The sequence below is a fragment of the Pyxicephalus adspersus genome, chromosome 6, assembly GCF_032062135.1.
Source record: "Pyxicephalus adspersus chromosome 6, UCB_Pads_2.0, whole genome shotgun sequence".
Lineage (NCBI taxonomy): Eukaryota > Metazoa > Chordata > Amphibia > Anura > Pyxicephalidae > Pyxicephalus > Pyxicephalus adspersus.
The window spans coordinates 25,977,698-25,991,524 of NC_092863.1; the positions used below are offsets into that span (position 1 = coordinate 25,977,698).

Genomic DNA, 13,827 nt, shown 5'->3' on the forward strand with positions numbered 1-13,827 from the left:
ACATACTAAGGATAATAATATCAACTTATACATATCACTGTATCACTTTATTCAATTATCACTGTATCATAATTTTTAACTTTGTTTTACATTCTAATCCACCAGGCACCAGGTGCATTTCCCATTCCTGTCCCTCGTTTGGGCATCTGACTAATCTCCGTGCCCAGGACTTGCTGGGTCCCTGCCAGATGGATTTGATCCAGGGCAAATGAGGGTGGAGACTGGTATGTCTATTCATAGATATCATCCCTGGGAGGAGGAGTCCCTACCATCTCCTCCCCCTAGCAGTAACTTTTACACCATAGAGTGGGAGTGCATTTCTATACGTCCCGCCTACATGCTACGGCGCATGCGCTGTTGCTTCTTCACTTTCATCACTGAGTAAGGGAAATTGCCCCACCTATAATAACTTCATGGAAATGGCTGCGCATGCGCTGGCTGTAGCGCACGTGCGACTACCACTGAGTGATTGCATGGCTTAAGTCTTGGTGTAATAGGGATGGTTTTGGGTTCTAAGAGCACTGTACTGACATTTAATTGGGGTACAACCTATATGCCAGAGATGCACCTAAAAGGAAGGGGGTCTGCTGTGCTAGGGGAAAAATTTAGGGGAATGGTCGAGGGATATTTAAACTAGGACAGAGAGGGTTGGGACAGTTAAATAAGGTGGCAGAAAGGTAAGACAGATCAGCCACTAGTGGAGGATGGAGTGGGGATGAGGGTTATGGATAAATAGCTTCTCATGTTACACACTAGGGATAAACGAGTGACATTTGTAAGTTCGATCTCGCTGTAAATCGGGCCTTCCTCACTTACCGAACATTTAAGTGATAACGGCATTGTGATTCGCCATGAGGTTGTGTTCTCGCCAAATGAACGAGAGAAAAAGCAGTGGGGTGGGAACGCACACTATTTCCCGCGGAAATGGTGCAGCTGGGAGCGAATCATTCGCTCCCAGGCTGCACAGCAAGGCCCAGCAGCCAAATCAGGAGAGATCTTCAAACAGGCATATATACAGGGGATGAGGGAGAGGATAGTCACTCCATCTTGTGTTCTGGATAGGATAGAAGCAGGGAGAGACCTACATTGTGACAGGAACAGGTTAGGAGCCTTCTGTATATCTGTATATATACAGATATAGCAGTTTTTGATGCTACCTGGTCCTATGTACCAAAGAAGCCAGTTTGCTACAGAAATTTTTTTGTCATACTGTCAAATAAATACAGATATTTCAGTCTTTGATATCTCTTGCTATTTAGCAAAAAAGCCAGTTGGCTACAGAAACATTTCTGTCCTACTCTAAAATTCAGATAAGTGTGTGATACCTCTTGTTATTTAGCAAAAAAAGCCAGTTTGCTATAGAAAAATTTCTGTCCTACTCTAAAAAAAAATACAGATATTTCAGTCTTTGATACCTCTTGCCATTTAATAAAAAGAAGACAGTTTGGTATATAAAAAATTCTGTTCTACTATAAATAAATACAGATATTTCAGTGTTTGATACTTGCTATATACCAAAGAAGAGCGTTTGGTTAAAAAAAAATTCTGTCCTACTATATAAAAAAAAAAAAGATATTTCAGTGTTTGATACCTCTTGCTATTTACCAAAGAAGAGCGTTTGGTACAGAAAAATTTCTGTTCTACTATATAAAAAATACAGATATTTCAGTGTTTAAAACCTGTTCCTATTTACCAAAGAAACTGTTTGGTACAGGTGTATTTTTGCCCGAAAAAGTAAAAGATGAGCGGTAGACGCAGGGAAGGCGTGGCGTGGCGTTGGGCAACCTGCCACATCTGGCAGGGGGCATACTCCCCGGAAGTCTGCCACTGAAGGACAGCAGCAAACTGTTGGAGGCAGCAGCACAAGTGGTCAAACAGGTGTGAGATGTGTGCAGAGCACCACTATGCTGGTAGATGTATTGAGAGGGCAGAATACAATCATACAGCCATGTCATTTGTAGAGTATTGTGGACTGGGTCTCAGGGGCCTCATGTGCAGCAGGCTCTTCAGTAGCTGCAGCAGCAGCAGCAACCAGCACAGCCATGACAGGAGCAAAGACAGGAGTTAGCGTGGCTAATGTGCCTGTACCTCCCGATTATTCTCCCTTGCAGTTTGACCAAAAGTATCTGAATTTCAGAGCAGGAGGCAGACTTTGAGACCCTTGGAGAGTGTGGTCAGCACTTGCTGGGCGAGGGTTCTGGATCAGTGGCTGCATTTGCTGATGTTGGTTTAGATGAAAATGAGGATGATGATGAGCGTGATGTCACCTGGGAACCACCGATGCATGTAAAGGCTAGCAGCAGTTTCCGAAACAGACATAGAAAAAAGGCAGCAGCAACAGACTGGGGATGGGGGACGCAAATCTGCCTTATGTGAGTCCCAAAGAACACAAAGACAAGTGGGCAGAAGCAGGGGAACAGTCAGAGATGATGTGACAGTGGGGAAGATGGAGCTGGAGCAGACGCAGGGCACCCAGCAGACGCAGAAGCAGGTAAAGAAAAAGAGCAGCAGAGTGGTTTTACACACGTCTCCTGTGTGGTCTGAAAGCCAATGACAGGTGCGTAGCAATCTGCATCCTGTGCCACAGGCAGACCCGCAGAGGACAGGCCAGATCACGTTTGGGTACAACATCCCTGCTTTCCCACATGCGCAAGAACCACAAACCAAAGTGAGATCAGTACTTGCGTTCTCTTGGAGGTGCAACCACGTCATCCTCTCTTCTTCCACCTACAATGACTCCTTCTCCACCTCCAACTGTCATTGCTACTACGTCTAAGGAGGTTGGTGCCAGCCAGATTTCTAGCGGCGATGAAGTATCAGCTTCTGCCCGCAGGTTTCGTGGCGTCAGATGACGTTTGTCGCCGCAAGATGGGTACCCCTTCAACTTTCCTAGCTCCCAGTCCCTTCAGCCCACTGTACCAGAGTTTTGCGCCAGGCATCAGGCTATGGGCCCAACAAAATAGTAATTGAGCTCAATTCGCATCTAGCGAAACTTTTGGCCTTGCAGCTACTGCCGTACAGCATTGTGAACTCTGCTCCCTTCTGTGACCTGATGGCCTGTGCCAAGCAGCGGTGGAATATACCAAGCAGGCATTACTTTTCCCGCACAGCTGTACCCAGTTTATATGCACATGTAATAGGTAACCTCTCCCGGGCATTGGCATTCTCAGTGTCTAGCCAAATCCACATCACCATGGACAGCTGGACAACTAGGCACGAAGTGGGATGCTACCTATCCTTCACCGCTCACTGGGTGGCCTTGCATAGCTCAGTGGGCAGTAGTTTGCAAGAGGCATAGCAGCTCCTGGTACCTCCGCCAAAGGGATGTGATGGGAAAGCATGGGTCACCCCAGTCCTTTCCCTCCTCCTCCTCCTTCCTTCTACTGCCAACCCCTCTCTTTCGACACTCCTCCCGAAAGGCCAGCAGCGGAGGACACTGTGGTTAAGTGGGCACGCCACTATGGCTCCCTCAAGCACTCCCACAAGAGAACTCTTGTCCGCTTTGCACAGAGAGGTTGAGGCTTGGCTGACACCCTCCTGACTCACAACAGGTAAAGTAGTGTGTGACAAAAAAGGCCAATCTTGTGGCCGCGATGCGCATGGGCCGCATAACACATGTGCCCTGCTTTGCGCACGTACTGAACCTGGTGGTGCAGAAGTTCCATCGCACGTACCCGGGACTGCAGGAATTACTGAGACACGCTCACTCTGCAGCCACGTACGCCAATCCCCTGCTGCCGCCGCGGCGCTAAGCAAGATCCAGCAACAACAGAGGCTCCCACTGCATAGACTAATTTGTGACACTGTGACCAGATAGAACTCCACCCTGAACATGCTAGCTATCCGCCATTGCTTGGTCAGCGTGGTACCTGGAGGCAGCGGGGCCCTTGGTACAGCCACACAACTGAGCTATTTTATTAGTGACCAGTGGCTGCAGATGGAGACGCTGTGCAAGGTACTGGCCCCCTTTGAGCAGGCCACAAATGATGCGTTGGAAGTGGTCAGGCTAAAACAATGTCATACCTATCATCTTTCTGCTTGATACCCTGTGAGGCCTGATGGAAAGTGGTGATGGGAGAGGAGGGGAAGAAATGGGGGAGGAGGATAAGGGTGACATTACACTACATAGCGCACAGCCAGCATCAGGAGGAGCAAGAAGCATCAGGATTTTCAAGAGGAGGAGAAGGAAGATGATTATGATGTTCATGCTGCCTTCTGGACACTGTCCATCACGCAAAAATCCTTTTTTGCCTGCTGCCACTTTGCCTACCATTTTCTGGAAAACCACAAGTTTATGGGTGGCATTCCTAACACGTCATCCAGGTTATAATGCCAGCTACCAATTATTGTTATTATTAAACAGGATTTATATAGTGTTAAAATATTATGCAGCGCTGGTTAAAATAAATAGGGGTGCGTACATGAAATAGCAATGCATTCTCCTGCTGTTTTGAAGTCAGGGACTGTTGCTAGTGGGTTGAGTTCACACTTTCTCAATGTCCTAATGTTTATGCTGCCTTCTGGATGGTGTCCATCACGCAAAAATCCTATTTGCCTGCTGTCACTTTGAATGCCATTTTCCTGCCAAACTTGCCAGTAGCTGCAGCATTTTCCACCCTGGGCTTATTCTCAAGTCAATAATTTTATTCCTATTTTCCAAGGTAAAAATAGGTACCTGGGCTTATAATCAGATCGAGTTATACTTAAGTATATACGGTATTTAGTGTAGCAAGCAGACCTGACCTCTGTTTCTGCAGAACAGCGCATCAAAACATCAGTGGCCAAACAGTGTACTGCAGTCCCTGTATTAAAAATGCGATGCGAAATTCATGCTGGGAAAATTAACGAACTGGATTATCGATGGAGGAATTTTTGATTGTCAGCCTGTACATCCAATATTGTAGTGTGGGCGCCCTCTATTGACCATTTGAAATATTGGAAGCACTATTACCACTAGTCCAAAGCAGACACTTTGTATTGAACTGATCCCTATTAACAATAGTTACAGAGTAAGTTAAGCTTTAATTCTTCTATTAATCAAACCAACAATTAAATCAATAGCACTAAACCTAAATCCCTATATATATATATATGATTAGCTTTACTCTATGCAGGATCCAAGTCCAATTATCTTGGTTTCTTACATTCTTAGGGGAAGAGAATACCTATTTTGGGCCCTCTTTCCACAATTATTTCTCAGCTACCTGCAGTTATCAAGCATGTAAGTAAGTCTAGTGCCCTAGTGATTATATTATCATTAAATACCCAATATTAGCATTGTTATTTTGGAGTATTTTACTAATCATACTCTAATCCAGCTACCTACTTTGGAAGTACTTACCTGGATGTACTTTTCATTTGTTCAACTCCCTTGTGCTCACCTAACACTCCAGCATGAAATACATTGAAAAGTAAGTCCTTCTTACTTTGTCTCCTTACTACATACAATCTGACCGACAGTCACATCTCATATCACCTTTAAATATTTCAATCCGTGTGTAGTCCAATTACTATCTCCTTTTATTTCCTCTTTCATCCTTGATTCAAATTATGCAAATACCTCCCTAACAGGGATTGCTTTTTATTGCAACCATTCAGACTTTATTTGATTTATTATAGCCTTAATCTCATATATATGTATATTTTTTACAACTTTTGTATATTTTTTTTGTTGAACCAGTGCAGCCTGTGCATCTCTCCCTTGTCCTGAGGAAGCCATGTAGGGGAAGCGCGTCGAAAAATGAGACAAGAGACTTCCCTGTTTAAGCAATCACTATTCTGTATGTCTGTTTAATATTGTCACGGTCCCTTCCATGACTGAAGTTAGAAGATCTGTGAGACAAGCTGCACGTGAGGTTATCTGACTGTCTCTTTGTTTTTAATTGTTTCTGTGTTGTTGTTTGTAATGACCACACCCCTTGTATCAGCTGCAGCTGATGGTCATTACTGCTCCTCCATTTAGTCTGGCCTCACACTTCATGCTATGCAGTTGATATTCATTTCTGGGATGTGAAGAGCTGGTGTGTTGTCCTCTCCAGAGTTCCTGCTTCTCTATTTGCTATTAAGATAAGTTGAACTACTTTTGGTGTTTTGTTGTTACTAGGCCTCAGGGAGACACTGGTTCTTTCATCATGGAAGGAACCAGTAGTCTGAAGCCCAGTCACTACTCCTAGGGCTATGCAGGGCTACTAGGGCCTAGGTTCCCACCATCAGGGGATATTCATACTGTCAGGAGTTAGGGCTAGGTTAGGGTGTCTGTAAGGGGTGACCATTCCCTTTTCCCTAGCCATTTGAGACCTAGTCCCTTGTATTTGCCTTTCTGTTTCCCTCCCCTACCTGTTATCCGTGACAAATATGGAATTTATGAATTACACTAGGAGTACTATGTCTAGATATTGCACTAGCATAGTAGGTCTCTGTTAGAGATAGGGTTTCATATTATATTATGTTTTTTCTTGTAATCATGAAGTAAATTAGACACATATTTTAATTTTCCTTGACAAAAAATGCTCTCTCTCTTCATAATACATATAAAATTTTGTAGGCAATTTGAACTAATTTGTCCTTTAGATGTACAGGCACACGTGGTCTCCATAATCTTAGTGGAGCCGAGTGGTTCCTGTTTACAGAAGACGTCATCTTTGGTTGGGGGGGGGAGGTCTTCCGCCCGCCACAAGGGACGCTATCATTTGGGACCAGACACTTAAGAGGTCAGTTGTTGGTATGGATCTCAGTCTGTCAGCCCGGTTTTATTGCTGCCCGACAGAAATGCTGTGGTATTTTAATTGTGGAAATCAATTTTTGTGAATATTGGATTCTATTGGTGATCTAATAGATATATGTGGAGATCAGTAATTTGTAATATGTGTGCTAGGCTGGGGGCATTTCAGACCTGTTGGAAAAAAATTCAGAAAATCCATCACCGTGTTAATACAGATAGAGGAACTATTGGATATACCGTATTTTTTGCCATATAAGACGCACTTTTTCTTCCCCAAAACTGGGGGGGAAAAGTTAGTGCGTCCTATACGACAAATGTGTTAAAAAAAAATAATTAAAATATTATACTCACCCGATACCCGATCCTGCGTGTGTTTCTGGCTGCAGCGTGTCTCTCTTCTCTCCTCTGCCAGCATCGTGTTTTCTCCTGTCTGTAAAGCAAAGCGAAAGAAGCCGGCACAGCGCCACCTGCTGTTCCCTGTCCTAACTGCCGTACAATAGAAAAAAAGCACAGAGTGATCAGAAGGGGAATTTGAATGACAGAGTGATCAGAAGGGGAGTTTGAATGACAGAGTGATCAGAAAGGGAATTTGAAAGGTACAGAGTGATCAGAAAGGTAATTCGAATGGCACATGAGTGATCAGAAGGGGAATACCAGTATGAATGGCACATGAGTGATCAGAGGGGGAATAATCTTTCAGAATCTTTTTTTCTAGATTTTCCTCCTTTAAAATTGGGTGCGTCTTATATTCCGGAGCGTCTTATACGGCGAAAAATACGGTAGATTGATTGGTAGCAGAATGGTAATCAATTGTTTTTTTTTTATAAAGGTTTTATTGAAACATTTGAGGAATGTGTGACTGGACACTTAGGTTATATAAGGAGGTTATATTTTTATATATATTTGAATGTTTGAAATATATAATGGGTTACATATTTGGGCTATACACTTTATTTTTTTCTTTTAGATTATACATAACATTGGTTAATTTACTTATTTATAATCATGATGACTAAGAATATTGCTACATTTAGAGACATATATCTCAACATTGGAGGTTTTATATGGGGTTAATATAATTGTGGTATGAGTTTTTGGAAGGGTTAGTACATAAGTAATTAATATTTTATTGTTTGTAGGCTTTTTTTTTTACCTCCTGAGGAACTGGACTAGTTCCAGGAGAATGTCGAGGATTCAGCATTACACTCTGTGCTATATGTATTAGTACATTTTAACAAACAATGTTTTTTTCTGTTTAAAAAAAACAAAAACATTTTTGTATAGTATTTGTGAATTAAAGATTGTTGTTTGTACAAAATATTTGAGAATTTGGTGCCTTAAAAGTCCCTAAAATTGTCTGTCCTCTTGTAAACTTTATAATTAGTAATATCAGGGTTGTGGCATATGTAAAAATTATAGGTATTCGTCATCGCTTTGCTACAGTCTTATCAACATTAAACTTTTTAATCAAAAATTGAAAATGTTGCCATATATTTTATAGGAATGTTGATTATATAGGAATATCAAGCTTCATGAAGATGGCCTTTGCCTTTACCATGCTTGTCTATAATTTTCTTTTTGATCTCCTGAGGCAATTCTTTATTTTACTTTCCCTGGTCTATGTTCATTGTGGGAAGCACAACAATACAATTACTTTTCTCCTCCTAAATAGGCTGAATGACTGCACAACAGGAAATATATGTGATTTTATTTATGGAAAAACAGCTTGTTTTAAAGTCTCTAATTAAATGTTTTTATTTTTTTTCCAGGGGTATCAAGTGTCCATTCCAAAACATCTTTGTACAAAAAGCAACACCATTTCATTTCATACTTGCTATACCTGATGACATATCAAAAGAAAGTAGACATACATGTGACAATTGCTTTTCATTTAGTCAATTTTCAGGAGGCATAAAGTGCTTATTTTAATGTGCTTTAAGGATAAAAATAAATCTGTCAAGGCTGTATCTTTTCCGGAGTTTCTGGGAAAAGAGATCTGTGTCTTGTTTAACATGGGGTTAATCTTCTCTATTTTTTCTCCATCTGATGTTTTTTATTCTGTACTGTTCATTTTGTTCTGCATTTGCAGCTGTGATATCTACAGTGCTTACGCAGTTGTGATTTACCAACAAATACAGAAGGGTTGACTTAGGAAGCAAATTATTACATTCCTTCTTTTATGTAATGTAACAGTGTTCTTCATTACAAGCCAGGCATCAATACATGTGTCTGAGCATTGTTTGCAATATGAGCCTGGTCTCACGTCCTAAATTCTACTAAAAATAAAAACAGCAGAGCCCCACCTACGGATGATATACAAAGCAATACCATATTTTAGAGGAAGCACAAATGTACAGTATCTTTATCATTCTCAGGGGCAGGAAACAAAATTAAGAGCACACCTTAAAAAATAGGAGTTACTAGACTATCACACACTTTAATTAGTGAATAATTTAATGAAATATAATGCAAAGAAGATCACATTTCCATTCTATGCCTAAACAAAATGTGCTCTGTGAGGATGGTTCTTTAAGATACACAATGGTCATAGAGATTGATGATATGTTTGATATGAATTTTAAGAAGATAGACATGTTCTAACTTTAATCACAAACACATACATTTTCTTTATAATACCATAGTTACTACTATAGTGAATAATTTAATCACAAGGAATGCATGACTCACATTCCCACATAGACTAATCACCTAACACCATATGGTTCATGTAAAGCCCATTAGTACTATACACCAGCTGTGGAATCCAAAGACAAGAGATGCTGCTTTAGTTTAAAAGCTGGGCTAAGATCACAAATCCCAAGCAGATATACAAATAGGAGGTGGCAGACTTTCTGCACTGTTGTAATGCAATCTGATGTCTGTGATGTATGTACCCCAGGATGTGCCTCATACAGGTTTGAGTGATACTTTGTACTCTTCAATTTCAAAAATCTGTTTGGTATGTAATGGTGGAATAAAATGAAAGCAAATCTAACATTTTCTAACATTAATCTCAAATAAAGAGCCACAATGTAATAATGTAAAAACATTGAAAAATACTATGAATGGATGAATTTCAGCCAGATTTTAAGTGCAATTCTGAGTTCCATTAGTGTTTTTTTTTTGTTTTGAACTTTGCTGGGTTTAGAGAAGAATTTCTTTTTGCTTCAGGCAGGTAAAAAGCATTGAGGCAAAAAAAGAAAAGTGTGTATACTGAGTTGTGAGGTTGTCTGTATTAAACTTAACTTGTTACTTTAAGTATTACATGTAACTAGACACTACAAATTATTTTAGCTTTCTAGGCAAATACTAATATTTTTAAAGCAGACATATACTCAAAAAACAAATTTCACCAGGAGGTAGCACTAACTGACATAAGAGACATTTTGTGGGGGAAAAAAAAAACTTGAATCTTGGTGGCTTTTTGTTTAAGCACTGCACTGTACGGTGGATGCACCATGTAGTCTAGAACTCAGTGCTGTGTGCGGCATCAGCCTTCGAGGACAATGTACCGCTCATCACAGTTACGTCATCAGTGGCCATCTAATGGCTTTAGAAGATGGACCCTCTTCACATAACTCTGCCGTGGAATCAGCGGTGAAGATGGCGCCTTCCAAGGATGCAGCAATGACATGTCCTGGACCCGTTATCATTGCAGGGCAGCTGGACATGGGTACTGATTTTGCCAGAGTTTAGTTACGTTTAAATTGGGAAAGACAGACAAATAGCAAAGTAAAAAGAAATAGAATTAGGGAGAAAATAGCAGGGCCTATGCTAGTATATATATTTATATACACATACTTACAAAACATAACATTGATAATCTTAATACAATGGCATGACATGGAATTCTTTAGACCGCATGTGAACAGTCCTCGAAAGAAATGTTTTAGAAGCAGCAAAAGTTAAAACTTGGGAAGTTTAAGATTCTTTGCAATTTTGACAATGCCAAAACTATGATGCCTAGATGAGACAGAGCATCTCCAAATCAGTAGGTCCTGTGGGGTATTCCCAGAATTTTGGTACCAAGCACAAATGGTCAAGGGAAGAACAAATGACGAAACAGGAACAGGGTTATGGTAACAATGATAGTTATGTGGGGATGGAGAGTCAAAGACCTTATGTCCATTTTTAATAAAATGTTTAATGATGTTCTAATAAAATGTTTAATGATATATAAATATATATATATATAAATAAATATATATATATATATATATATAAATAAATAAATATAATATATATATATATATATATATATATATATATATATATCTTCCTAAATGGAAGTTCCTAAATGGCTTGTATCTGGGTGACCCTGGAATGGATTTGGACATTGAAAACTTTTGTTAAAAAAAATCCATTCCAGGTTTGCTGGACCACCCAAGTTTTCCTATGATAGTCGTTCTTTTCCAGTCTTGGAGGGCATAAATACATCAGGCCTTATAGGTGTGTGCCACACACTCAAATTATTTTAAAAAAAAACAACACAATCCCAATAAAATAAATATATTTTACAGAAATGTTTACAAATCTTTATGTTTTAACATTACATACAACTTTATTTATATGCATCATGTAAATTAATTGAACACAATTCTTATAGTGATGTTTGGATAAATGTAAACCTCTGTAAGGCTAAAGCACTTACCAAGAATGAATCTTTCATCATCCGTTCCATTTCCTTTACTGATTTACTTCGGAGGGCAATTAATCTTTGAAACAGATCCAGCACAGCTTTTTGAAGGCTTGGTAAATGACGAAGCCACAGGCTAAGTAGTGCTGATTCACTTAGCACAATCTTCTTTCTTTATTTGAAAGGAAAACACACATCAGTGTGCAATATTTTCTTATGATAGACAATATAGCAAATGAAGACTGACACTTCTAGTCTGTTATTGTGAACACACACACACACGTTTGTGACATTAATAGCACATTTCCAGAAATCTTTGGAAAACTGTTTGAAAAGTGTTTTACACCATTTTGCATGTGTTGCAAACCATGCAAAAGGGTGCTTATATGGCTAAAACAAACTACAACTCAAATTAACATAACGGACCTACAGCCCACAATGAAACACTTGTGTGTCTAAAAGTGAAAATGGGCACAAAGACAACTCATACTAGATAGCTGCTAACTTCATTTTTCTATAAAATGCAGGAGCATCACTTTTTTTTAGTTTAATCTCTTTATTAATTAATTTTCATTTTAATTATACAAATAAATCAAAAAAAGCCAAAATGTCTCAAGTCATCCTGAATCATTTAATGTACATCAAATAAATAATAACAGCTAGACGAGAGAAAGTATTTCTATACCCTTCTCCCCATAACAACATATACAAACACTTATCATATTTGAATATGGTCCTTGTGAAAGAAAAAAAAAAACAAAAAAAAATAAAACCCTGTGACGTGATTATTTATCCAAATCATAACAAAATTGGTGTAATATCTTTCTGTGATATATGAAGAGAGGAGAGAAGCCCTCAATACTTCATCTTTTAAATAATAATTCAGTTATATATTAAATCAATCTTTATTAATCCCCTAAGCTTAATAAAAAATAAGAATTTGTCTTTTCTCCTTAGTATATTGTACTGGGGTTACCACATACCTTTTCCTACTATCCTTTAATTTCCGGTTTGTATGGAGATAACACAGCTGTAATTACCAATCATCCAAACAATACATATACACTTAAATAACCCTATTATACTACATATAACATTAACAACACTAAGACAAGGGAACAAAAGAAGGTGGGGAAAAGGGAAGCACGCCAAAGACAATCCAAAAAAAAATACATTATACATAAACAGTGATAAAACTATATAGTCAACAATGACCTATCCCAGCCCATAGGCATGCAATAATCGATCCATGGTGACCATATGTTTTAAAATTTAGGAACTTAAGCAGACAGCATAGCTCTCATCTTCTCGTTCACTAGAAACCAGGACATTTTATTTTTAACTTGTTGTATACCTACTTGTCAAAATAAGCTTAGTTTGAAGCAGTTGTTAAATCTACCTTTAAGGAAACTTGTCAAAATGAAATGATCTATGGGCAGCATGGTGGCTCAATGGTTAGCACGCTGGCCTTTGCAGCACTAGGTCTCAGGTTTTTAGGAAAAGCAAGACCCACTAAAGTATGAGCTATTTGATATACTCTTGTTTTGTGGGTTTTCTTGGGGTCTTCCCATTTCCTTCCACATCCCAAAAACATGCAGTTAGGTTAATTGGCTTGCCGCCAAAATGGACCTTAAACTGTAATAAAAGACAGGAGACTTTTATAGGGATATTAGATTGTGAGCCCCTTTGAGGGACAGCTAGTGACATGACTATACACTTTGTACATCTCTGCATAATATGTTGGCGCTATATAATTATTGCGTAATATTAATATTAATAATATTGTCTGTCTTTGCTGACATAGACTGACTGAAATAACCAGTTGCCAAGATATGCTTTGGTGTCAGTACTTTAGGCCATTACAAATACACTTACAAGGGTTTCTGACTTTTCTCTGAAAAATATTTCAGTGTTCTCCTCACTCCTCTTTTAGCTGGGCGCACCACCCGGCACTTTTCAGTAACCACCTGGATGCTTTTGGCTGGTTACTGAAAAGTTTGGTCACAATACAGAATTGTGGGGAAAAACACTGTATTTGATACCGTATATACTCAAGTATAAGTCGATACGAGTATAAGCTATTTTACCTATTTTTACATTGGAAAACAGGAAAAATTAATTGACTCGAGTATAAGCCAAGGGTGGGAAATGCTGCAGCTACTGGCAAGTTCCAATATTCTAAATAAAAACCAATAAAATTGCATAATACGGCAATTACAGACATAATACGGCAATTACAGACATAATACAGTAAACAAATGGGAATTACCGTATTTTTTGCCGTATAAGACGCACTTTTTCTTCCCCAAAACTGGGGGGGGAAAGTTGGTGCATCCTATACGACAAATGTGTTATAAAATAATTAAAATAAGATACTCACCCGATACCCGATCCTGCGTGTGTCTCTTCTCCTCGCTGGCTGCATGCAGCGCGTGTCTCCTCTCCTCTCTGGCAGCAGCGTGTCGTCTCC

The 13,827-nt window shown here is 39.4% G+C and overlaps 1 protein-coding gene across 5 annotated transcripts in view; it reads right to left on the reverse strand.

The window, feature by feature from the left end:
* Nucleotides 1–13,827, reverse strand: part of FANCC (FA complementation group C) — a 187,981-nt gene that overhangs the window by 64,062 nt on the left and 110,092 nt on the right. For all 5 annotated transcript variants that reach the window (XM_072414976.1, XM_072414977.1, XM_072414978.1 and 2 more), the window contains one exon: nt 11,373–11,529. In XM_072414976.1, the coding sequence (XP_072271077.1) occupies nt 11,373–11,529 (157 nt within the window). The remainder of the gene's footprint in view (nt 1–11,372; nt 11,530–13,827) is intronic.